The 26940-nt window shown below is 45.3% G+C and overlaps 1 protein-coding gene across 4 annotated transcripts in view; it reads left to right on the top strand.

Annotated features, from left to right (window-relative positions):
• Positions 1-26940, top strand: part of NCK2 (NCK adaptor protein 2) — a 150785-nt gene that overhangs the window by 92450 nt on the left and 31395 nt on the right. For 3 of the 4 annotated variants that reach the window (XM_077914891.1, XM_077914890.1, XM_077914889.1), the window contains exon 4: positions 19109-19350. In XM_077914891.1, the coding sequence (XP_077771017.1) occupies positions 19125-19350 (226 nt within the window). In that variant the 5' untranslated portion in view covers positions 19109-19124. The remainder of the gene's footprint in view (positions 1-19108; positions 19351-26940) is intronic. The other variant, XM_077914892.1, reaches the window with a different exon arrangement.

Below are 26940 nucleotides of genomic sequence, written 5' to 3'. Positions count from 1 at the left end.
GTTCTGACCTCTTTTGTGTGGTCCTAGGACCCCTGGGTTTGGCCCATTCCTGACTTATCCCTGCAGTACCCCCTCCATTCTTAGCACAAACCAACCAGGTATGTGTCTAACCTCTGCGGAGCTTCTGTCTCTCCTGTCATATCCTGGAACACTTTAGAGACCGCTTATGTGTATGTGTATATGCTGACAATAAAAGGATGGAAAAATCTATACCATGCAAGCATTAATCATTATCAAAAGAAAAGAAGGAATGACTGTATTAATATCAAAGTACACTTCAGACTATGGAAAATCCCAGGCACAGAGGGTCCCATTCAGGAGAACACGTTACATTTAGTTGTCATGTGTCCTAAGGCTATGCTGTTTCCTCAGACTTGCCAGTCTTGGTGATCTGGACAGTTTTGAGCACTTGTCAGGCACCCCTCCGTTAGGATTTAGCTGACATTTATCCTCATTGGTAGACTGGGGTCATGGGTTTTTGGAGGAAGACCATAGGGGGAAAGTGCCATTTTTCATCACATAATATCCAGGGTAAGTACTGTCCATCCTTCTCCTCAGCATGACGGAGGCCTTGACCTGCTGGCTCCAGAGTTCTTCCTCATGCCCTTCACACGCTGTCCTCCTTGGAAGGAGGTCTGAGTACAGCTCACACTTAAGTGAGTGGAGTTAACCTCCCCCTCGTTGAGGGGGAGGAGCTACATTATTTATTTGGAAATCTTCTAGGAATATTTGTCTTTTTTTAAAAAATATTTTATTTATTTATTCATAGACACACAGAGAGAGAGGCAGAGACACAGGCAGAGGGAGAAGCAGGCTCCACGCAGAGAGCCCAATGTGGGACTCGATCCTGGGTCTCCAGGATCACACCCCAGGCTGTAGGCGTCGCCAAACCGCTGTGCCACCGGGGCTGCCTGATATTTGTCTTTTCTCACTTGCTTACTTGCTCATTCATTCATTCATTCATTCATGAGAGACACAGAGTGCGAGAGAGAGAGAGAGAGAGAGAGAGAGGCAGAGACACAGGCAGAGGGAGAAGCAGGCTCCATGCAAGGAGCCCGACGTGGGACTCGATCCCGGGTCTCCAGGATTAAAACCTGGGCTGAAGCTGGCGCTAAACTGCTGAGCCACCTGGGCTGCCCATCTCTCATTTATTTACTCCATTGCCTGTTCTCTTGTTCTCCTGCTTTTTTATTCTTTTTTTAAATTCTTTTTTTTAAGTAATCTCTACGCTGACTTTGGGGCTCAAACTCCTGATCCTGAAATCAAGAGTTGCATGTTCTGCTGATTGCGCCCACCAGGGTCCCCCATTCCCTTGCTTTTTAAAGCTCATTTCACTACACACCATAAGCCTAAACAACACTGTTTAGTCTGCTGGTTTCAGGGCTTTCCAAAAATGGTACCATGTAGGATGTCCTTTGACTGTTTTCCCTACTCAGCATGGTTTTGGGAGTCATCTACGTGGTTTGGGAAGGCTTGCTTCCGTGTCACTGCTGTGTAATACAGAGTTTGGTGACTGCACACTCACTTCTCCCTTTTCCCCTTGATCAGGCTCTTTATTTCTCTTCCCTACCTGTTGTAGCAGCGCTGCTGTGAGCATTGACATACACATGCTAGTTTCTCTACCACCTGTGACTTGGAGTGGCATTGCCACCTTGTACAGTATGCCCAGTTGAGCTTCAAGGGAAAGTCCAAATCATCTTTCATAGTGATCATTCCATTTTTGTCTCTCCAGCCTTCCTAACACCTGTATCATCAACCTGTTTCATTTTTATCCATCTGGACTCAAACAGCGTCTTACTAACTATGATCTCAAATTATGAATGCAACAGAGCTTTTTGTGTGTATGTATTCACCATTTGTGCCGCCCTTCTGTGCAATGACAGTGTCCTTTGCCTGCTTGTCAATCGAGCTGTTAGTCTTTTCCTTCTGGAATTGTAAGGGTTTTTATGTATTCTAAATGCCAGTCCTTTGTCATTATGTGCGGTACTTACAACACTTTCTTTACAAGTATATTTCATCAGATTTTAATATGTGGAAATCAAGAATTCCTACTTGAAAATCCAGACGTTTTTAAAACTAGAATAGAGTCTTTATTGGTGCCAGCAATGGATACCTCTAGTTATAAACTTTAATGCTTACATGTAAAAGGGAACCTTATATTCTTCTAGTTCCGCTGAAAGGGCCACATACATTTTGTGTTGTTTCAGTGTCCAACTGTCTATTTTGAAATTGGGGGTTGAAAAGGATAAATACAGAGTTTTTCCGGTCTAGAATTTGATTACCGGTACTCACATTATCTTAGCCAAGTGTGTAATCTGGTCTTGGACTGTGCATTCTCAGACGTTTCCTGGGCTTGCCTCAACTGGCATCTTTCATTATCTGTTGCTGCTCTAATCAGTTGCTAGAAAGAGTTGGAAGATTCACTCTTCATTATTGATCTGCATTTCATGAATATTTATGTCTATTCCATGTACTTTTATCCTTTTCCTCAAAGTAGCTGAATAGTCTAAAATTTGAAATTTTAATTGGAATTCTTCTATGGCTTCCATCATGAGTAAAGAGCCCGTATTATGTGGAATAACAATGGCTGTCTCAAAAAGTGAGATTGTTTTAGATGAGGCATCTTAAATTTGAATCCAACTGCAAACCAGGACTTCGGTATGGGACACAGCCGCCTTTCAGTACCTCATACCCACGAGTGGATTCTTCTGGTGGAGGCCGTCGACAGCTGCTGATAAAGAGCATCCATGGGCCATTCATCCACTCACTCCTTCAGATGCATGCTGGCTCCACGCATAGGCTCAGGCCCTCCTAAGTGCTCTGTTTACAAGGACACAAAGTCCTTGTCCTCAACAAATTATATTCAATGGGAGAAAACAATCAGTAAAGACATTCATGAAGTACTACTGGCAAGTGCCTTGGAAACGAGAAAACAGACCGAGGGGATGGAGGGAATGCAGTGGCTATTTCAAAAAAATCTTTTTTAAGATTTTATTTATTGACTGATGAGAGATACAGAGAGAGAGGCAAAGACATAGAGGGAGAAGCGGGACTCGATCCCAGGACGCCAGGATCACGACAGGAGGTGAAGGCAGATGCTCAACCACTGAGCCACCCAGGCACCCCCACGGCAGCTATTTTAGATAAGGTGGGGCAAGCAGGGCTTGTATAGCACAGTGAGGGAGATGATGACATTTGGACAGAGGTTTGAGCAAAGTGAGGGGACAAAGAGTCTGCAGATAGCAGGGTGACAGCCTTGTAGGCATTGGGCACCCTGCAGAGGCCCCAAGGCACGAGCTCACCTGTTGGGTTGTTCTGAGAAACAGCAAAGTGTGAGGAGCAGGAGGATATGAGCGCCAAGAAAAAGAGCCCAAGGTCAAGGGATCTGAGGCCTTTGTAAAGGTTCCGGATTCTGTTATAATGTGATGAGAAGCTGTAGTGAGGTTTGGACAAAGGAGTTACAAAGATCGCCATGTGTTGTGTACAGGCCTGCAAGGCCACTTAGGGAACCAGTGGGGTTGGGGGGAGGGGTGGACCCAGAGAGACCATTTAGGAGAAAGTCAGACAGTCCAGGCCAGAGGGGCTGCTGGCTTGAGCAGGGCAGTGGAGGGGACGAGGAGTGGGTGGGTTGGAGACATTTTTTGAAAGTGAGCCCTTGGTGTCTGCTGAGTTGGGTGGGTGGTATGGGAGAAGAGGCTGTAGGATGGCTCCAACATTTTTGACTTGACGAGTGACTGGATGAATGGATATCTTTTATGTCATTTACTCAGAAGGGAAGATGTTGGGAAACAGGAGGGTTTTGTTGTTGTTGACTTGGGGAGAATGAAGAGTTGTCCCTGGGCTTGTGCAGTTTGAGAACCACATTAGACATTCAGGTGGACGCATTCAGTAGGCACTTGGCTGGAACATTCTGGCATTTAGGGCTAAGAGCAGGGGTGAAGGGGAGCCTGAGTTGCTCAGTGGTTAAGCATCTGCCTTTGGCTCAGGGTGTGATCCCGGGCGTGATCCTGGGTCTTGGGATCAAGTCCCGCATCAGGCTCCTTGTGGGGAGCCTGCTTCTGCCTCTGCCTGTGTCTCTGCCTTGCTCTCTGTGTCCCTCAGAAAGGAAGGAAGGAAGGAAGGAAGGAAGGAAGGAAGGAAGGAAGGAAGGAAGGAAGGAAGGAAGGAAATAAGATAAAATAAAATAAAATAAAATCTGTATTATATCTATTAAAAAATCAAACACAAGTGAAGACTTAACTTTTGGAAGCGACATGCATGGAGATAGCGCTCAGAGCCAGGAGGATGGATGGAAGCCTCCAGGCAGCAAGCAGACAGAGTAGGGGCTCCAGACAGCCGGCTACTGCTGCATCCCTGTGTCCGAAACAAAGGAGCGGGCAGCAGGAGAAGAGGTAGTCGGGGAGGAAGAAAAGCAAGGCCGTGTGATTGGCTGGAAGCCAAGTGAGGGGTGTGTTCAAGAAAGGGCTGATGGACAGTGTCAGCTGTCAGCGTGCAGGTAAGATGATCGAGAAAGGAGAGGAGTATTTATGACACAGTATAGTGGGAGCTCACTAGAGGCACAGGGGGGTGGCATCCAGGGCACAGAGGAGGGCCGGCCTCAGGAGGGGGCCCAGGTGCTTGCCTCGGGAACCAAAGGGACAGTGGTGTGTTCGTAGGCACAGGTAGGCGTCTCCTTCTGACTGCTTCTGTTTCTCTCCGTGAAATAAGAGCCAAGGTCATTCATCACCTGAGACTGCAGAAGGGGTGGGGGACGTTAGTGGAGGGAGAGGGAAGATCTGAGTGAGACCCCTTACGGGGTGGGGAGTTCACCTGGGGCGTGGAGCGAGCTGCTGGGCAGCACCCAGGGCTCATTTGGGCCAGTGATCAGAAGTATACAGTGGGACTGGGCGGCAGCACATTCCACTGCCCTGGGGCAGCAGCGGCTGGGTGCTACCAGGCTTTTCTAAATGCCCCCTTGGGACTTTGGGTGGCCATGTCACACCCCTGGTTTACAGCAGCTGAGATCTCCTGAGGTGCTCCTGACATACATACATCACCGAGTTTTGGCTCACCTAAACCAAGGAGGAAAATAATTGTGCTTGTGGTAGTGTGAGGTATGTGCAGCAGCCTACAGGTGGGGTCGGGAAGGCCTGCTTACTGGGGGAGGCTGCGGGGGAAGATGGTAACTGGCTGCAGCCGCAGTGAGGGCATGTTGGGAAGCAGGAGAGGCATTCCTAACAGCACTGCTGCACAGGCAGGAAGGCCCAGAGCCCGAGAGCAGGAGTCCCACAGAGTGGCTGCTTTACTTTCTTGGACAATACTGTAACCCAGGAGCTGGGCTAGAGGCAGCACGGGAGAACGCTCGTGTGCAAAATGCACAAGCAGTGGGATGCAGGTCCTGCTGGTTACTCTCAGGTCAGAAATCTTGATTCTGGAGCTGAGGCAGGAGATGTACAGGGACAACCTAGAGTATCTGGTGAGGCCAGAACATAAGGATGTACTCACAGTACACATGTTCTCTCTCTCTCTCTCACACACACACACACACACACGCACGCACTCAACGATGGTGGAGTGTCAAAGGAACTCGGAGCCAGCTGTAAGAGTTCCCAACAGCCAAAGTTAGAACAGTTTGAGCCACAAAATAAATAATACTGGATTGTGGCCCAAAGTATAAAATAAATATAAGTCTACATTGATATAAATAAGTGAATACATTTTAAAACGGGAAGAAAAATAAATAAAACAGGGGAAGAGACAAATCTCCTGTGTGGGTGCCAGATAATGTCTGTGGACCCCCCCTCTCTGAGGGAGACGGAGTGGAAGCCCCCCACCCCCGTGTGTCCTTCCAAACAGCCCAGCATGGAGAAGGGACAGAATGACGCAGGAGTGGGGAAACCTGACAGACACACACCCCTGAGCCAGGTCAGCATCGCCAGTGATGAGTCAGGTGCATAGTAACTGTCCTTGATGTCACGTGATGAAAACGGCACTCTGCCTCTGTGCTGTTTCTCCCCAAACCCCTAACACCACTCGTATGAGGAGAAACACTCCAGGTGCATCCCAGCTGAGGAACATTCTACAGAAGATCTGACAAGTATCCCTCAAAACTGGAAAGGTCATGAAGATGAGCCACATCTAAGAAATTGCAACTGCCAAGAGGAGCCTGGGGAGACATGAGAACTGAATAATGTGGTCTTCTGGGCAGGATTGCAGATTTTAAAGAAGAATGATAACTAGATAAAAAGCCAAGGACATCCCAATAAAATATGGACTCTGGTTAATAATGTACCAATATTGGTTTATTAATTGTCCAAATGTACCATCCTAATGTAATATGTTCATAGTAGGGGAAGCTGAAGCTGTTCTAAAAAATAAAATTTATTTCAAAAAATCAGGCATGGACATTAGAAAATCTTATTTCCTCCTTCTGTTTTCTTAATGGGAAAGACATCCTTAAAAGAGTTGCACATTTGGAATAAACATCAGTGTTTATCTTTATAAAACCGTTTGTAGGCACAACTGTGTAGTGAGTAAACCCAGAGTAGCCTGGTACCCTCTCGTGTACTGGGTCCCTGTCCTGGGCCAGGCTTGGTCCTTAGCATGAAGGGTGAGGGTCCCCATCCTGTGGCCAGGTATGGAGGGGCTTTCTATAATTTTTCTTTCCCCATTAAATAGGAAAATTGAAAGCAGAGAATACTTAGGAATGTGGGCATAAGCCTTGTATACCTGAAGAACTAAAATAACTTTGGCAACTTAATTATATTTGAACATTATGAGACCTTGATAATATGGAGTGTTTTCGAAATCACTGTGCTTCTTGTTTCACTCGTGTTTGTTTCAGAATTAGGCAGAGGATTTTGAATAATAAGGTGGTCAGGAAGAAGGTCAAGTATCGATTAGTGTAGCTGAATTCATTAGTAAACCAAGGACGCTCATGACATTTACATTTTGATAGGTTTATGAAATAGATACTGAAATTATGACAGTTAAAAATCACTTTTCTGGGGAAGAAATTAGCAATGCCTAATAAACTCCTAAAAATGGAGACTGGTGGCAATGTGTCTACTTTGGGAGCAGTGGGTATGCGTTGTCTGAAAATACTTCACGCTCTCTCAGCATGGGGAAGGAAGGTCGCATTTCACCAAAGCGATCAATGTCCATTTTCATAGATGAGTACTTCTCTTTTTTCTTTTTTTCATTTCAGCTTTATTGAGGTGTAATTGGCAAATAAAATTGTAAGATATAAAGTATGCATCATGGTGACTTACTGTATACATGGTGGAAGGGTTCTTCCCACCTAGATGTGATCCATCACATCATTTACTTATTGTTTTGGTTAGAACATTTAGTTTCTGTCTTACTGGGCCACCTGGGTGACTTCAGCCCAGGATGTGATCCTGAGGTCCTGGGATTGAGTCCTGCATCAGGCTCCCTGCAAGGAGCCTGCTTCTCCCTCTGTGTCTCTGCCTCTCTCTGTGTCTCTCATGAATGAATAAATAAAATCTTTAAAAAGTAAGTTTTCTCTTAGCAAATTTCAGTTATCCAATACAGTGTTATCAACTGTAGTCACTGTGTTTTAGAGGAGATGTCAGAGCATATTCATCTCACAGTTAAAAGCCTTTAACTTTCTCCTAACCACTCCCCATTTCTCAGGCCTTCCCAGTGACTGGCAACCACTTTCCTGCTCTGCTTCTATGAGTTTGCCCTTTTGGTGGGGAGGGGGCAGTATTTTTCCATTGTTCTTTGTCTCATGACCCTGTTACTGTGATGTCTTCTAGGTCAGTGTAAGGTAGTGTCTGTTGGTTCCAAGTGAAGTGCAGGTGTTTGGAATTCTGTGTTTTACAATTAATACTGTATAATGAAATAATTGGCTTATTACATTGACAGTCTCCAAAATGATGTACTCAGGCCTTAACATTCATAACCTGCTTCTCAGCATTACGAATGTCTAGGGCACTCATAAGCTGAGAACGGTTAGCAAACGTTAGCAACTTGGATACTTTTGGGGCCTGAGTGGTAAATTATGGATAAAAATACCATAAAAAATAGCATTTCCCAGATTCTACTGAAGCAACAGAGCTCCCAGTATTATATTTCCTCTGGAAAATTTCCTAGGCACTAACGAGTTCAATTGACTTACTAGTCTAGTCTTTGGAATTCACATAGTAAAGTTAGCTGCTTGGTGATGAACTTTGCAGATTCACATTTTGAAGTATTTTTCTTAATATGATTCAATTTGGGGAAGAGTCTGATCTTTGTCATAGAGATAAATTAATAACGTTCACTTAAAAAGAAAAAAAAAAAGATGGGGAGGGGATATAACAGAAAACCCGAGATGCATTATAAAGTACAAAACTTTCTCTTTTTTGAGAATTGCCATCCACTAACAAATCCTGTTCAAAGGATCTAGTACAAAGAAGGTTCCCTCAAGAAATTATGTGTACCTCACACCCAGTAAGATGGCTACTATCAAAAAAACGAAAATAACAAATGGCTGTTGAGGATGTGGAGAAGTTGGAACCCTCATGTAACTGCTGATGGGAATGTAAAATAGTGCCAGCTATTATGGAAAACAGTATGGAGGTTCCTCAAAAAAATTAAAATAGAATGATCCCATCCACTTTGAGGTATGTACCCTAAAGAATTGAAAACAGAATCTTAGGGAAGTATTTGCACATCCACATTCACAGCTGTGTTATCCATAATAATTAAGAGATGGAAGTAAACTACTATGGCCATTCGATGGATGAATAGATAAACAAAATGTGGTCTATATACAGAATGGAATATTTCTCAGGCTTAAAAAGGAAGGAAACTCTGACATGTGCTACAATGTAGATGAACCTTGAGGATTTGATGCTGAGTGAAGTAAGCTGGGCACAGAAGGAACACTGTATGATTCTACTTACACCAGTAGTCACATTCATAGAAGCCGAAAGAATGGTGGTTCCTGGCTTCGGGTGGGGTGAGGTAGGGAGGGATGGGAACTTCGTGTGTAATGGATACCTGGTTTTAAATTTAGAAGATGAAAAAGTTCTGGAGGTGGAGGTTGCACAACAGTGTAAACGTACTTAATGCTACTAAAGTGTATCCTTAAAATTAGTTAAAATGGTAACTTTAATGTTAGGTGTATTTTACCACAATTTTAAAAAAGAAATTGTGTGGCATATTGTGTGCTTGAGCTTCTGCTAATACTGTATCAGTTTTTAAAAAGTGGTAAATGCTTCTCTGGCTCATGAGGGTAAGTGCCATCAGCAGGGCTAAGTGCCGATGTGCAACAGAGCCAGCACCCCGAGGAACAGAGGCCTGGGAACAAGAGCCCTGGAGCCAGCAGTGGGAAGCAAACTCCATTGCAGAGCCCCAGGGGTGGGAAAGGGGCCAGGAGCACCAGGAAAGAGCAGGCCTCAAAGAAGAAGAAAATCCAACAATCCCCCCCACTCTTGGGTATTTTTTCACCTTGGCTCTCTGGAATAAACATCAACAAATACTTTAAATTTATGTTTTACAAATATCTTGGCTATGTCTACTTGTCTATAAAATGTATTGTAGTAAGTGCTGTGGACACATGAAAATTCTCCCTAGGCTGAACACAGGCAGATATCATTCCTATTAGCCATAGCGGGAACTGGGGTGTACCCAAGACCCATTGGGACCTCTCGGTAAGACTTCTAAAATAAGATCGATGGTGCTATGGCATCTCAATTTTATGACACTACCCTAGAGCATTGGTCTTATTGTTATTTTAAATTCTCTCATTCTTTTTAAATGACACTCTCATAATCCAGAGCAATAAATTTTTTAATCCCTGTAAAAGCTACATTGAAGTCTAGCAAGTCTTGTGATTTGGCATCACATGGTACTGGGGAAGCAAAAATGTCTAACATTTACCCTGCACGGACCAGGTAGGGGCTACTTCCTGTGGATTATTTCATCTCATCTTCACAGAAGCCCCAAGCCCACCGACAAGCACAGCGGTGGAGGTCAGAGAGGTTAGGCAACGTTCCCCAACGTCACCCGCCTGGTTGATGCTAAGACTGGATTTCACACCCTGGCCTTCTCTAGCCGGAGAGGAATATCACAAAGGAAACCTTTGCAAATTCAAAGATGAAGAGACTTTACAGGTTACAGGCTTTGACTATCATCCAATAAAATGAGCAAACAAATCATTAAAAAATCCTCTCCAAAATAACCTATGGAGGAAAGGCCACCAGGCTCTTTGTGCCTCGGAAGCCTATGCCCAGTCCCGTTCAGCCACACTTAGCAGGAGCAACTGCAGGTGGTGGCAGTCTGCTCAGGGTAATGACAGTACCGATCGATGGGCCAGCTCCTGCATCAGAGGGGAACAGAACTCCAGCTTTGTGTTTTGGAATTGGGGAACGTCCCTTGCCGCTGGTCCAGTCTTCCTTTACCCCTCCTCCACTGGGATATTAAAAAGCCCACAAGGCCTTCCCAGGTCTCACCTGGAAGACTGGGAGCTCCTGCTGTCTGTCTCTCCCTGAGGATTCTCACTTACCACATCATCAAAAAGAACTCAAAATTCAAGACTCTTTTATCAGCATTGACCTTTGGGATTTCCTTCTTCAGCCATGCTGCAACATTCTACCAGGAATCGCTCCCAGGTTGTAGGGCATAATGGATATAAAGCTTGGGCTTTGTTGTGAGACTATTCCAGGGGCTTCAGCTTCCCACCCGGGCCCTTTACAGCTCTGTGGATTTGGACAAGTTATTTAATTATACCCCAGGATTATCATTCATTAGCTTTATCTGTAGAGAACTCGTATTTCAGATGGTCACTGTAAATGCCGGCCAAGATAGTACTGACAAAACGGTGTCATGGGGGGACCAGGTGAATGTGGTTGCTCATGTACAGCCGTGCACCCCTCAAGCACTCAGTTGGCAGCTTATACTGGCATCTCTCCTCCTCTGTGGCAAAAAGGTGCAGTGAGCCTAGCACTCCTGTTTATTTTCTCTTTTACATGTGATGCATTTTTGTGCCTTGGGGAAGTAGTAAGACCTTGACTCTCGTTGTGGCTTAATTACCGAGAGTTGGAACAGCCACCAGATTCCATATTTTGTCCTACTTAAAGTTGAAGCATATTAGCTGTAATTAGTGATCTTGCTTGGAAAAAGCCACCAACTGCCCTTTCTCTTCCCCCACAGGAGACCACAGGTTCCCGCCAACTCCTGTCAAATGAGTTGGCATCCGGCAAGTCTTTTAGCTACAACCCAACTTGAAACTTTAATAAGGAAGTTAGAAGGTATTTTGGTTGCTTTCTGGGGCAGTTTCTTTGAGTAGATCTTCTTAATGCAAATGTACTATTTTTAAATAGTTGCCGGTAGACACCAACGGAGGAAGGCTCTGGAACATATGACGGTGTTCCCTTTTTGGACCAACCTTCACATAACTACTCATTGCACGGCTGTCCTATTGGCTGCTATGGCAACCTGCCACAAACTCAGTGGCTTAACACAGCCCAGGTTTAGCCACTTAAACATTTCTGGAAGTCAGAAATCTGATACCTGAGCTCACAGGGCTAACATCTGGGTTTCAGCAAGGCTATGTTCCTTCTGGAGGCTCTAGGGTAGAATCTGTTCCTTGCTTTCTCCAGCTTCTGGAGAGGTCCTCTTCCTTTGGCTTACAGGGAAGAGTTGTGTTTTCAAATGAAGCACTGCAGTATCTCCACATTTCTGGCTGTTCCGCCTCTCTCTCCTGCTGATAGGGACCCTTGTGATTGCATTGGACCCACTCAGATAATCCAGAATAATCTCCCCCTCTCAAAATGAGCCGATGAGCACCCTCGGTTACCCTCTGCCACATAATCTAGCACATTTGCAGGTTTGTAGATGTTAGGTTCGGGATACCTTTGGGGGGCTGCTGTTCTCTTACCCCATCTGCCAAAAGCCTATAGTTGAGTGAATTTCTATAATAATTGGTTGACTGTGTTGAAGGCATGAAATATTAAAAAAAAAAAAAACTTTATACCCGTAGTGAAGCTGGTTGTATTATTTGAGTCAGACTATATGTTGAACATCAAGGTAGGGAGGCAATAATTTTTTTCATGTAGTCTTGGTTTCTTTTCCTACATGATTACTCTCTAGACCAGTTATTTTGCCCGTAGACACATGGATTTCGATAGGTCTGTATCCATGTGTTGCACATATGTATTTTTCTGAAATTCCAATATTCAAGAGGTAAAAAGTTACACCTTTCTGGCCTGTCTACTTATTTATCTATGTTTTTACTTAAGTTCAAGGAATCCTATTCTGTCTGTGTAAGGTTTACATTGCAAAGGGGGATTGGCAGTTTTTTTTAAAGTTCTATGACTGGTCTTTTCTGCAGTGGACTAAATTGGTTTGTTGGTAGAAGGGTAAATGAGGCAGATGTGTATATATATTTCTTTTAATTTTTTTAAGATTTATTTTTCTTTTATATATAGCGAAAGATAATATGGGGGGGAAGGGCAGAGGGAGGAGAGAGAGAATCCCAAGTAGTCTCTGCCCTGAGGGTGAAGCCTGACTCAGGGCTCCATCTCACAACCCGAGATCATGACCCGAGCCAAAGCCAAGAGTTGGATGCTCATCCAGCCTACTATGCCACCCAAACGTCCCATGAGGCAGATGTATTTTAACCTGGAATCATCAGCCTGCCTTATCTTTGAGCTCCCCATCAAACTAGGTGGCTGAAGCCCAAATTTAAGCTCCTGTCACACAGTGGGACCTCCCAGACAGGAAATGGGCAAACAGGCAATCTCAGGTGGTGCTCTTGAGGAAGAAAGCAGTAAATTGTCCACTAACTGACTCCTGGAGAGGAGATGCCCCAACAGTGATCCTGCCTTAGATGGGGAGGCCAGGGGATGTGTCTCTGTGGAGGTGCTCCTTGAATCAGAGCTGAAACCACAAGAGAGCAGACACCTAGATTTGTCTTACTCAGCAAGGAGCCCTGATGCCTTGGAAGAACATCTACTGTGTTGGAAGTGCATAGTGAATCTTGACTGAAGGAAGGAGTCATTAGAACACAGCCCCACCTTACCTTTGTAAAGTATGCTGCAGTGTACAGAAGATTTTAATCATGACTGTAATTCTCATTTTTTTGAAGTATAATTAACTTACAATGTTCTGTTCATTTCTGGGGTACAACATCGTGATTTGATGGTTCTGTACATTACTCAGTGCTCACCATGAGAAGTAGTCACCATCTGTCACCATAAAACAGTATTAGAGTATTATCGACTGTATTCCCATGCTGTACTTAAACGTGACTTGTTTATTTTATAACTGCAAGTTTGTACCACTTAATCCCCTTAATCTATTTTGTTCATTTCCCCACTGATGTCCCCGCTGGCAACCACCAGTTTGATCTCTGTATTCAAGAGTCTGGATTTTTTTTTGTTTTGTTTTATAGATTTCACAAAATCATATGGTTTTTGTCTTTCCCTGACTTATTTTACTTAGCTGAATACCCCCTGGGCCCATCCGTGTTGTCGCAGATGGCAAGATCTCATTCTTTTCTACGGCTGAGAAATATCGTATTGTAGATAAATACATCTTCTGTATCCTGTGGCTCCTATCCTTGAGTCTTTTCTCTGCTGGGCAGTGTGTTTACGGCTTTCTTTGCAAGCTCCCAAGTGAGGCGCTGTTATTATTCAATGTTGCACATGAAGCAGCTGGGGTAATGTGGCATAGTGGGACCCCAGCCCATGTCTGTCTGACGCCAAACCTCACCCTCTCAAACACTACGTTATTGTGTTTCTCCTGAGCATCAAGAGTATCTCATGAGGCATGGGAAGTGCTGTTATTCCCATTTTACAGAATAAGCTAAAGTCTAAGGTGGACCTACACATGGTTCAGCTAAGCTTAGCATCACAGCCCCTTGACTCATGTCTTTGTTATCATGACTCACCTTGGTCCTGGAGACCTCTTCGGAAACATCTATGATCATTTTTGGGTGTTGGAGGAACCTGGGCTATTATGAATAGTGTGTAACCCCGCCATAACCCAGGAGGATGCAGTTAACAGGATCGTTTTTAGAAAGAAAATAGGGTCCTAGAATAGGATCAATTTATTTTAGGAATTAGTGAAAACTTTTACACCAAGAAACTTTTTTAGCTATTTTAGACTTTTTTTTTTTTTTTTTAATCTTCTCCCACCTAAATCTTGAAAAAGTATCTTCATTTGCTAGGTTCTTTGAGGGTTTCTCTAATACAGTATAACATGAGGTTCTTGCTAAGCTTCATTCTAGAATGGCCACGTGACATTTAAGATAGGATCTGGCTGTATAATATCAAGTATGTGGCTCTTTTTTCTCTGGGTTAGACCTACATGATAACATAATTAGCTGTAGTTAACAAAGGCAAAGATGAGATTTTCTTGAACCACCTAGGCTGGAGTGATAAATGTGCATTATTCTTGGGATCTGACCTCTGTGATTCTTAGATTAAATAAGAACACTGTCTCTCACTAAACATTCAACAGTTAGAGTGTACTTTTTCATACTTTCTTCTGTTAAGGCTTTTCGCTATTAGGAAATTAAATCTAATTTTATTATGGAATAATCTTGATTCAGCTGCATCTCTTTCTATTCCAATGTATCCCCACATGCTGTAGTACCTGGCCCTTCACTGAAACTAATGTGTCCTCCTGTTGGGCCCCTGAGAAAAAGAGGTAGAATCAGAACTCTTGCCATTCCAGATGGACCTCCAGGTGGCTTTTCCAACCTGTGTTGGCAAAGAGAAGGAAGATCTAGGGTGATGTGTTGGGTGGGGGAAGGGTACTCAATTTCACATTGAAATGGCTTAAAACAAAACAAAGCAAAACCAGAGGATATCCTGAGGAACACTCGTGCACTGTTAGTGGGAACGCAAACTGGTGTAGCCACTGTGGAAAAGAGTATGGAGGGTCCTCAAAAACTTAAAAATAGAACTATTCTGGGATCTAGCAATCACACTACTGGGTATTTACCCAAAGAGTACAGAAACATTAATTCAGAGGGATACATGCACCCCTAGGTTTATAGCAGCATTATTTACAGTAGCCAACTTACAGGAGCAGCCCAAGGGTCCATCAACTGGTGAATAGATAAGGAAGATGTGGTGTATATATACACCATGGAACATTATTCAGCCACAAAAAAGAGTGAAATCTTGCCATTTGCAATGACATGGCTGGATCAAAAGAGTATAATGCTAAGTGAAAGAGAAATGCTAAGTGAAAGAGAAAGACAAATACCAAATGATTTCACAAAACGAACAAGGAGACAAAAGAGATAAAGCAAGAAACAGACTCTTAACTGTAGAGAACAAACAGATTGTCACCAGAGGGGAGGTGGATGGGGGGATGGGTGAAATAGGGGATGGGGATCAAGGAGGGCACTTTTTGTGAGCATAGTGTTTTGTATGGACGTATTGAATCACTGTATCATACATCTGAAACTACTATTACACTGTATGTTAAACTAACTGTATGTTAAAAAAACTTAAAGATATCAGAGATATATATTCTATTTACTTTTTACTTTGAATGACTTACTGGAGTCATTTATTATTAATTCTTTTCCTTAGTGATGTGTTCCTGTCCTCTGGTTCTTAACACCTTTCAGGCCTGGCGAGCCCACCTCTGACTCCACTGCCCCACTCCCCCCCAGTCCCACCCATTTTCTAAGATGAAAATCAGTCTCTTTTCCCTTTCCCCCCATCCTGCTTTCCTCACGTTTCTCAACGCTCACTGCCCTAGACCCAGTTCAGCATCACCTCCTTCCATCCCCTTACTTTTACTCCCTTCTCAGCCTCTTTCCAGTGGGGCTGCCATTCATTGGCTGGCATTCAGAAGCACTGGAGTGAAGCAGTTGTTGATTGGTGGACTTCATTGGGGTGAGGCAGTTGTTGATTGGCTAGCCCTCTGAAGCACTGAGGCGAAGCACCTGTTGATTGGCAGACTTCACTGGAAAGAGGCAGGTATTGACTGGCTGGCCTTGTGAAGTTTTTATATTGATGAAAAGCTGTCACAAATCAGTTAGAATAGGTTTGAAACCCATAGCTGTCATTTCCTAGGTGCAAGGGAACTTTTTATTTAAACCGGGCCTAGAATCCTAAGTTTCTTAGGTTGGAATAAGCCCATCAAAATATAGATCACACAGTAGACCCTCACCTAGGCACCCACAGAAGTGGGCACATAAGCATAGATTTGGGAGTCAACAGATCTGGGCCCAAATCCTGATTCTGTCATTCAGCTCGTCGCTTAATCTCTGTGATCCTCAGTTTCCTAAAAGATAACACCTCCCTGAAAGGTGAATGTTCTGGAGATTAAACAGGTTGACATGTTCAGGTACCCAAGACACACTCAAAATTTTCATTATAGTCCAAGGTCTAAGGACCCAAGGAAAGCATCCTGAGGTGGCATTCTGTGACTCAGATCCCCCTTACTTGGTTTTTCCCTCCTAAGGCCTGTCAGAAAGATGAACTGTAAACACCTGCTGCTCAGACCTCACTCCTTAAGATTGTGATATATTTGGTCTGTGGTAGAGCCTAGGCACCATATTTGTTTAAGCTCCCACATGATGTTCCCACATGATGTACTCTGAAGCACACCCTGCCCAGCTAGCTCCTTACCTAACAACTGTTCATGCAGTTAAGTCACACAGGAAAGTAATAAATTGCTCCGATTGGTCTTATGCGATGGGCTGGTCTTGTTAAAAAGTCTTGAAAACTCTGTAATTAAGAAATAAACCTGGTATTCAAATGGAATATTCTCTGAGCCCCAGTCCTATTACTGCTCTCATTATTATTAAAAAAAGAAAAGAAAAATGGCCTTTATGACTTTGAAAAGTTTAACCCTAACAGAAAAGTCTGGAGAGAGAGAGATACAGAGTATGGACTGGAGATCTCCAATAGTATGTAACAAAATGGTCTACAGTTTGAAAATGAGCATTGTATAAACTCTGTCCTCTTAGATGTTGCATACATTATGCATGAGGTTTATTAAATATTTCCTCCTTCCCAAAAGGTTTGTTATCTCTACAGTTGGAAGTTAATTCAAGAAACAGGAGAACATGTATTATTTATAAGTCTCTTTAGCATCTACTAGAAAGTGTCATGTTATTTAAAAATGGTATTCATGCCTCCATGGCATCAGCGTGCATTGGTTCTCTCTATCCTGAAGTCATCCCTAGAAAGTAGTGAGAAATCGTCTCTGTCAGAGGGGAAGAAAGAGGGTGTTAGTCAAGAGTCTTTCCACTATCCCTTCCTTTCAAGTTTTAAGGAAACCGACTCAGTTGAAGGACTGGATATCGAATTTTTCTGCTGGAAAAAATACTGAGCCATCTTGTACCTAAAAAGTATGGAGCTGCTGACGTTGTTGATAACTGTATTCAGTTTAGTCATTCAGATACGCCTTTGCTATATATTACTTCAAAAACTGACTTAACTAGATGTATAATATACTATATTTATTTCTTGTTGTTTTAATAAACTTGATATTTTGGGATGATTTTATATATGGTTCACTCTTGATATTTTATGGGTCTCAACAAATGTGTAATGACATGTATCCACTATTAAAGTATCATCCAGAGCAGTTTCACTACTTTAAAAATCTTATGCTCCACCTGTTCATCCCACCCTCCTCCCCTGCCCCTGGCAACCACTGATCTTTTTACTGTCTCCATAGTTTTGCTTTTTGCAGAATGTCATATAGTTGGCATTGTTAAAGAAAAAAATTATTCATGACATTGTTTAAAGAAGGGTAAGGCAGACTTAACTGAGAGGCGTGACTACGGTGGGGTTGCATTTGGGCTCAATTCTAAATAGAAGAAGGAAAAATGGGAGTTTATAGCCAAGGAGTAAGGTAGGCCACAGATGAATGCAGTCACTGAGAGCGAACATCGGGTAAAGGAGGGACTCTGACTAAACTGACCTGACGGGATCCTCCCGGAAGGCAGGCCAGGCGACTGGGCACATGGCCTGGGCAAGAGCGGAGGGTTCTGGCTAAACCAGCCCAGCAGGGTTCCTGCTAAAATTGGGACACGCAGAGACAAATGTGGAAGTACAGGTGTTGAGGCCTAGTCTGGGAAGAGGATTTAAGTAAGGTTTCTCCATCCCTTTTTCTGGCTTGATAGCTCATTTCCTTTTTATCACTGAGTAATAAATACTCCAGTACCTGGATATACCACAGTTTATCCATTCACCCCCTGAAGAACATCTTGATCACTTCCAAATTGTTCCCAAGTGTGAATGAAGCTGTTTTAAACACTGTGCAGGATTCAAGAGTAATTCTATTTTATTTTTTTTAAAGATTTTATTTATTTGGGAGAGAGAGAGAAGGAGCAGGGAAAGGGGCAGATGGAGAGGGAGAAGCAGACTCCCCACTGAGCAGGGAGCCCAATGTGGGGCTCGATCCCAGGACCCTGAGATCATGACCTGAGCTGAAGGCAGATGCTTAACCAAGACTGAACCATCCAGGCGCCCCTCAAGAGTAATTTTATATGTATAGAAAAGTTGCAAAGATAGTACAGAGCATTCCCATATCTCCTTTACTCAGTTTAACCTGTGGTGTTAACGTGTCACACGGCCATGGTACTGTTGTCAAAACTAAGAGTTGAACCTTGGTATATGTTACTGTTAACTAGCCATTATTCAGATTTCACCATTGCTTCCGCTAATTTCCTTTTTCTGTTTCAGGAGCTGATCCGGGATACTAGATTTATTTTAGTTTTAATTTAGAAGAACAGTTTGGGTGTGTGTGTTCGTTAAATGCGTTCATAAAACTCAGCATATCTTGAGACGGTGGATACAAACATAGCAGCTACAAGGAGCTGCTGTTACTTAATCAAGTGAACACATTTAATTATGACATTGTTACTTAGAATTTTTTTGAAAGTTTGTTTCTGGTTTTGGCACAGCATGCAGATTTCCCAGTGTACAAAATGAGGATCTGTTTTACTAGGTTGCTGTTTCTAAACAAAATGCTAAAGCTTGTTGAAAGAAGGTCATTTTGAGGTTATTTCAAGACCCAGGAGGAAAACCGGTTGCCAAGTTGTAATAAAAGCTGTCAATGCATAATTTTTCAAGTTGATGCACAGGATGAAGTGTTTGGTTGGTTCTCTAATGAGCATCTCCAAATGTTTTGCTGGCAGAAGGACTCCATGAAAGATGACAGAGGAAGTTATTGTGATAGCAAAGTGGGACTACACTGCCCAACAGGACCAGGAGCTGGACATCAAGAAAAACGAGCGCCTATGGCTACTGGATGACTCCAAGACGTGGTGGCGGGTGAGGAACGCGGCCAACAGGACGGGCTACGTGCCGTCCAACTATGTGGAGAGGAAGAACAGCCTGAAGAAAGGCTCCCTCGTGAAGAATCTGAAGGACACACTAGGTGAGTGTGCCCCTGCCCTCGGACCCAGGTTAGAGCTGAACCACTTCCTGTTATGAAGGCGAGGAAGCCTTGTGTTTTTGGAGGGGCAAGTGTTCATCTTTTTAGTTCGTGTGTGTGTGTGTGTGTCTTTTTTTTTTTTTTTTTTTTTTAAGGTCTGTTCTACGTTGCCATCTTTCTAGTTGTCTTTTTATTTTTGATCTCTGGAAATGAAGAGACCAAGATGGAGAAATACCATGCTTGTCATTTCCTAGAGATCTTAAGAGTCTAGAGTCTTATGTAAGTTGATACTTCTGCATGTTGGGGATCCCTGCCCATGTTTTCTGTCTCCTGGCATCAGTAGTCTGTTCCCAAAGGGGAGTCACCACGTCCAAAAGTGTCTGCCGCACGGCCTGCATCACCCTCCTCCCTGCCCAGGCCTTCTGTGTCTTCCACAACCCTGTCCACCTGGCCTTCATGCAGAGTGGGAAGGAGTGACAAGCACTTTGAGCCAGGTGGACTTTTTTCCCTCTCCTCGATTGATGACGTCCATCCCATGGTCCTGGCCAGTGTTTGCTCAAGTGGCCACAGGCGTGCACATGTCACAGTGTGACATCAGGGGCTGTTGGCGGTCACACAGGTGGGGACTGTTGGGAGTTCAGTGCAGTGGGTTCGTCACCCGGTTTTCTTCCCGCACACCCAGTATCCCAATGTGAGACAGGCCACCTTGGATCATCTAAAGTTAATGGTGTCCCCTCTTGCATATCTGACCTACTTATGGTAATCACTGCTTCAGATTATGCGGGGAAGTAACTGTGAGGGCCTTGCTGTTGCAGGATGAGCCACGCTGCCGTTTATAAACGGGAGTGTTGCCTCCTTCTATGAGTATCGTGTGGGCTGTACCTGAGATGCTGATTATCACTTAAGAGTTTGCTATGAAATAAGTCAGTATTATCACCTGTGTTACATTTACTTGACTTTTTCCATTTTATTTTTAACAGGAGAATTTGTTCTACGTCGGGTGGGAGGGAAGCAGGTGGGAAAACTGGAAAGAAAATGATACACTGAATGAAGTGGGTGTTGCCAAATATTTGTCTTACATTTCATGCAATCTTGAAAAGTCTATTACATCTCTCTTCAGACCCATTTAAAGACTTCATTTATTGGGTAGTGTTTTGATATCAGGGCGATGGAGAAAGAGAAATGAGACACAGGCCTGAGTATGAATCACACCAGCCTTCACAGATTCTGAGGCTGATGTAGAAATTTCATTTTGCATGAGCAGTCTGATTCTTTTTCCACTAACCTGATACCCCTGTCATTTTATTTTTCCTCCAAACAAGTCACTTGAAAGAAACATTATTGTCCTTTACCTATAACTCTTAATTGACTGTTGTAGAAACACAGGTATGTGAACAGATAAATACCTGAGCTTACTTTTATTTGTTTTCTTCCAGTATCAGCCTCTTGCCCACCAAAGTGCCTTTTTTTGGGAGAGACTACAGATTCCTGACTAGTTTTATTTTATTTCTTGTCCATTTTAAATGTATTCTTGATACCATAGCAAAGAATGAAATACTGAGAAATTGAATGAGTTGATCAGAAGGGAAATGAGACAAAGCAAGCACTCTGCTCTGAACCATCTAGAAATTCTCTTGAATACCTTGTCTTTTTTTCCCCTCCTTTACTTGGTAGAAAGAGAAAAGACAAAGCCTCAAATTGAAACTATTAACCAGGTGTCTCACTCGGTGTTTACTTTTTCCTGAGCTGTAATCTGCCCAGTGTGCTGGGGTACTGTGGGCTCTCAGCATTAGGGGAGCCTCTCTGGGTGCTGGGTGCCGGGGGTACTGTGGGCTCTCTGCCCTAGGGGAGCCTCCCCGGGTGCTGGGTACCAGGGATACTGTGGGCTCTAGACTTAGGGAACCCTCTCTGGGTGCTGGGTGCCGGGGGTACTGTGGGCTCTCAGCCTAGGGGAGCCTCTCCGGGTGCTAGATGCTGGGTGCCGGGGATACTGTGGGCTCTAGGCTTAGGGGAGCCTCTTTGGGTTCTGGGTGCTGGGCGTACTATAGGCCCTCAGCCCAGGGGAGCCCTCCGGGTGCCAGGTGCTGGGGGTACTGTGGGCCCTCAGCCCAGGGGAGCCTACCTGGGTGCCGGGTGTACTGTGGGCGCTCAGCCCAGGGGGGCCCCCGGGTGCTGGGGGTACTGTGGGCCCTCAGCCCAGGGGAGTCTCCCTGGGTGCCAGGTATACTGTGGGCCTTCAGCCCAGGGGAGCCCCCAGGTACTGGGGGTACTGTGGGCCCTCAGCCCAGGGGAGTCTCCCTGGGTGCCGGGTATACTGTGGGCCCTCAGCCCAGGGGAGCCCTCCGGGTGCTGGGTGCCGCGGGGCCCTGGGCTCTCTGGCCCCCCTCCCAGATGGCCACCAGCTCCGCCAGAACACTTCTGCCTCAACAGTCAGCCAGTTCCATTTTCAGAGAACACAGATTGCTCGAAAGCTCTTCCTTAAATAGAATCAAAGTTTGCTTTTCTTTAACTTTCTCCCTCTGGCCCTCCTCGCGCCCTGAGAGCTGCTGAGCGCCCGGGCCCCCTCCTGGCAGCCGCCAGGTGTGCCCCCGCCGCCAGGCCGCACGCACAGCTCAGGCGGAAGCGTTGTGCTGACCTTTCCAGCGGCTAAAAGCTCGAATACAGTTGTTTTCACCATCCGTATCTGTGGGGCAATGCCTCCCCCATGTTTTTGTGTATCTTCTTATTTTGTGCTCACCACGCTGACCCAGAGCTTGCTTTTCTTGCAAAAAGGGAGACCTTGGTATTCCAGCGTGAGCTTTCCATTGCCCTCTTGAAGGCAGGCACCCCTGACAAGAAATCACCACAGTGGCGTGACTTCTTAGTCCCCCACAGCCAGGCCTGACACAGCATCATTGTCATCGAGGAAGGTGAGAAAACTTTGTGCAGCCCAGCCTGCCTCCCACCGTCCTTGTGGCTACAAAGATTGGAGCCAAGTGTTTGTGGCTCCCTGCTTAACTGATTGTCCCCAGCATGCTGTCACGATTACAGTGTCACTTTAGTTGGTTATGCAGCCGGCAGGAATGCTCTCTGCTGCATATTAGGAGTGGAAATTATGTTGAAACCTACAGGGCAATGTGTCGACCTTCCAGTAGCTACTCATGGTGCCCTGCACATTTGTGATTTTTACGCTATGGAAATCCACCTGATTCCTAAATCCAGAGTAGGATTTCCCTGGCAGATGCCTGGCTTGGAGTAAAATAGCACTGGACTCCCCAGCAAAGTCACAGTGTTATGAATGTGTTTCGGTCTCCAAAGCAGAGAATTGCAACTCTGTGGGGCTCCCTCCTGCTTTCTTATACTCAGTTGCTCTGTTGAGGTCAGTGGAAAATTCAGTTTAGTCACATGCAATACTTTGTTACAGTAACTTCTAGAAAGCAGTACCTTTGACAAAAAGATCTCTGTTAGGAAAGGATTAACGTTCTTTCTTTTTCTCTAATAATTTATAATCGAATAAAACAATATGGGCTCTTATTTGCACATGAGCAAAACATTTATATACTGGATCTCCTCTCATATTCAACTTATGATCATGAATAGTCAAAGAGAACTTTCCCGCAGATAACAAGGGGCAATTGTTAAGAACTCTTTCTGCTGGCAGAGCCCAGTTGATATTTTGAAGGGCTCAAACCGTGCAGCTCTTGGCTCAGCGGTGAAGAGCATTCCTGGTCTACAGTCTGGCCTTGACATTGCAGCCTGACTTATTAAGTCACGCAGGTTAGGTGTTTACTGAGCCACATCTTTTAAGATGAGGGAAGCTGCTTCCAGGGAGGTATTTTTCAAAGATTTTCCTTCAGAATACTGAAGAGCAGTTTTTGTTACAACTTCATGACAGCCCTGGGGACCCACAAAGCCCCCCGAGGTTAGCTCCCTTCTCAGTAGCTCACTTGAGTCCATGTGCTGACTCAGGTTACGGAAAACGACGTAGCTCCACTTACAAGCTATTCATAAGCTCCTCGAGAGAGTTTTTTCCAAGGTGCATGGTCCTTTGCTGACCACCTTCCTGGGTGTCTGGAGCCAGAAGCCACCCACCCCCTGCCGTTGTTTGTTTAGCATTTGTCTCACTGTGACCACACCTGAGGCCAGTTAGCAGCCTGCCAGGGGTTAGCACCAGGACTCCCACTTCTGATTCCAAGCCAGACCTGGGAGCAGAGGGAGACTCCCTGATGCTAACAATCTGTAAAATAGCCCCTGTGCCCTTTTGAGCTAATGCTTCCAGCTAGGAAGGAGGTGGTTCCCATGGGTGAAATTCCCAAGGCTCAGAGGCAGAGTCACTGGGATTGACTTCAGTGGCTAAGTGACTTCCACAGGAACACACTTCTGGTCCTGGTGTGTGACGGAAATGGGACTTCAACACAAACTTGGGGTTTTGTTTTTTCTATACCAAGTCCAATATCCTGGTTTAGTGGGTAGGCATTTGATAGAATTCTGTTAACAGAGACAGGCAGTCAGAATGTTAGAGGAGATTTTACTGGTACCAAGTCCTTGAATTTAGAGATGAAAAACTTACCAGCAAAACTTAAATGGGCTCAGAGAATCGGGCAGTAATAACGTACTGATGTTAACTTCCTGATTTGATGGCTGTATCGCGGTTGTGGAGGAGAATGTCTGCAAGGAGCAATGTACACGGAGTATTTCGGTTGGTGGAACATCATATAGACAGGGAAGTGGCTGTCCAGTGTCTCAGGGAAAAGAATATTTTTGTGCTGTTGTTGTAACTTTACCTTCAAATGAATGGACAGACGAGTGGCTTAGGTGCCACCCCAGGGCTCTGAAGTAGGCTCGTAGCAGAGGAGATATAACTCAGGTTCCTCCACCTTCGTCTAGGCATCTGTTTACCCTACATTCTGCATTAGCCTTTCAGAGATCAGAGTATCACTGAGCACCTGCTGCCATTGGACCTAAAACATGAGGATAACACTGGGTGGAAACGTGTCCAACTGATTCTTCATAAGAATAGTTTCCCAGAATACTTCTGTGATTATCCAGAGTCTTCTCCTTATCGCTAGCTTGCAAGTAAGGAGATCCCTGCTGCTTACTGGATCAGCCCAGACTGTTTTGAGCCAGTTCAATGAATGCTTTTCTGTTGGAGGCAGGGAGAGTGATGGTCGCAAGGGATCTCCTGGGCTCACCGCCTCTGAGATTGTGTGGAATATGAGGGAATTTCTGTTTAGAGGCCATAGGATTGTGCTTATAAATGTGCTCGGCGGGCGTGAGCCAGGCCTGGTGGTCAGTAAAAACTGAGCAGTAACAAACGCCACAGCCTGTGGAGGCGGGAGCCAAGGTGAGTCTGGGCTGTCCCTTCCTTGTCTGTCCCTGGAAGATCCCTTCTGAGCCCTCAGCCTCATCCCCTGTTGGATGACCTTTGAAAACAATAACAAAGCCTTTGAAAGAGGGATGTAAACACGCTGTGAGGATCAGTGTGGTGTAACAGGGTCTGTCTGGATCAGGAGGGGGAGCCTGGCTGGACATCCTGTCATCCAGTGGGATATGAATACAGGACAAAGTTTAGTCCCTGACTTTCTGAAGCTTGTGACAACTGGGAACATGACACAAATAAGCAGGCACAAATAAGCAGTTCTCAGTTGAGCAGTGGCACTGTCTCTGCCTGTCTCGTTGGAAACTGGGCTGGTTTGTGCAGTGAGGGCCTCTGTCCTACCCTTCACAAGGCAGGATGAATAGTGGTTAGGAGAGAGACTCCACTACGTTCAGATCCCGTCTTTGCCAAACTGCTGAACTTTCTGAGCCTCAAATGCGTCATCTGTAAAATGGGATGAGTGACTCCTTCTCTCCTGTTGAGAATTGAATGAAGTCACTGGGTAAAGAATACCCAGGCTGAGTGGACCCTTGGGAGAGCAGCTGGAGCTTCAGATGAGCAAAGGGAGAACATAAGCCAAGATTTGGAGGCTGGAGCCACATTGTGTTGGAGGACGTTCAGGGAACAAGCTGGACTGGAGTGAGGGAGAGCCTCCCTGAGGGATCCGGGTACCCCACACAGCAGGCCCTGAACACCAGGCCTGCAACCATTTGAAAAGGGAACCCCCAAGAGTTTACATATGGTGCACACAGATGACCATCAGGGCGTACAGGAAGCAACCTGATCCTAGTCCTCAGGAAAAGACTGGCAAGGGTCTATCTGTCCATAGGAGGCTGGGAATGAGGCTTCAGAGCATCCCAGGAATGAGGTCGTATGTCCTGAGCTGAGCTGCGGAGGGGGATTTCGCAGGAAAACCCCAGGACTCTCTGTTGACTGGGTATGGAGCAGCTAGAAGTAGTAGTATTAGCCACAGACAACTCCAGGGTTCTGAGCCTGAATGAATGTCCAGTAGAGAATTCAGGCAGTAGAAAGAGAAATGGGGCCGTGAAGGCAACACCCTTTTGAGAGTTTGAGGTGTTGGCAGGACATCCATGGAAGCATTCAGTAGCGTGCTTCAGGCATGAATGTCCACATCAGGAGACAAAATCCAGATGTTTGGGATAACATGCTTCCTTTTTTTATTTTTATTTTAAAGATTTTATTTATTTATGCATGAGAGACACAGAAAGAGAGAGAGAGAGAGAAAAGCAGTGACATAGGCGAGGGAGAAGCAGGCTTCCTACAGGGAGCCCAATATGGGACTTGATCCCAGGACCCCAGGACCACGACCTGAGCCAAAGGCAGACACTCAACTGCTGAGCCACCCAAGCGTCCCAGTGCTTCCTATTTTTAAGTGCATTTTAGTTTTGGACTAATATATTGATATTTTTATGTAGGGCCCACAGTGGAGACCTGACGTGTCTGCAGCCAATGTAATAGGGACCTCAGGTAGGCTTTTAGCATTTATGTTGTCTCAAGGACTGGTCCCCTTTGGAAAGCTGTCACCACAGCTCTGCCATGACGAGAGGGCCCACGGAAGGCCCTGTGATAGCTGGCCCGAGCCTGCAGGCTCCCTGAGCCAACATTCCCCCGGCTCCCGACAGTCCCTGCAAAGAAGTGTCACCCCCACACCCTGCAGCCAAACCAAAAGCGAATGCCGCAAAAAATTCAAACCAGGATCCCAAATGGATTTTTTTTTTAAGATTGTATTTATTTATTCATGAGAGACACAGAGAGAAGGAGAGGCAGAGAGACACAGGCAGAGGGAGAAGCAGGCTCCTCGTAGGGAGCCCGATGTGGGACTCGATCCCGGGTCTCCAGGATCAGGCCCTGGGCTGAAGGCGGCGCTAAACCGCTGAGCCACCCGGGCTGCCCCCAAATGGATTTTGTGTGCGTGCTTCCAGCGAGCGGACAGTAGTAACCATCTCCCTCTGAGTGCCTCGCTGTACCCCGGTACCTCGCTAGGTGCCTGCACGCGTTTCTGTTTTCATTTTCACGATAACCCGAAGAGGGACGTGATGATATCCTGGTTTCCCCTGTGAAAACACGGACACTGAAAAGTTCAGCGACATGCCCAGGAGCCCGCAGTGAGGGACGGGGTTGGAACTGAAACCACGTCTGCCTGACTCCCACCTCTGTTACCGCCCGTCGGCTGCTAGAATGGGGGATTCCGATCGGGCAGGGCTGGGGGACACGCG

Source organism: Canis aureus, chromosome 11 (assembly GCF_053574225.1).
Source record: "Canis aureus isolate CA01 chromosome 11, VMU_Caureus_v.1.0, whole genome shotgun sequence".
In the NCBI taxonomy this organism is placed as follows: domain Eukaryota; kingdom Metazoa; phylum Chordata; class Mammalia; order Carnivora; family Canidae; genus Canis; species Canis aureus.
The sequence above is the reverse complement of the archived record's forward strand: the minus strand, read 5'-3'. Positions and strand labels throughout refer to the sequence as shown.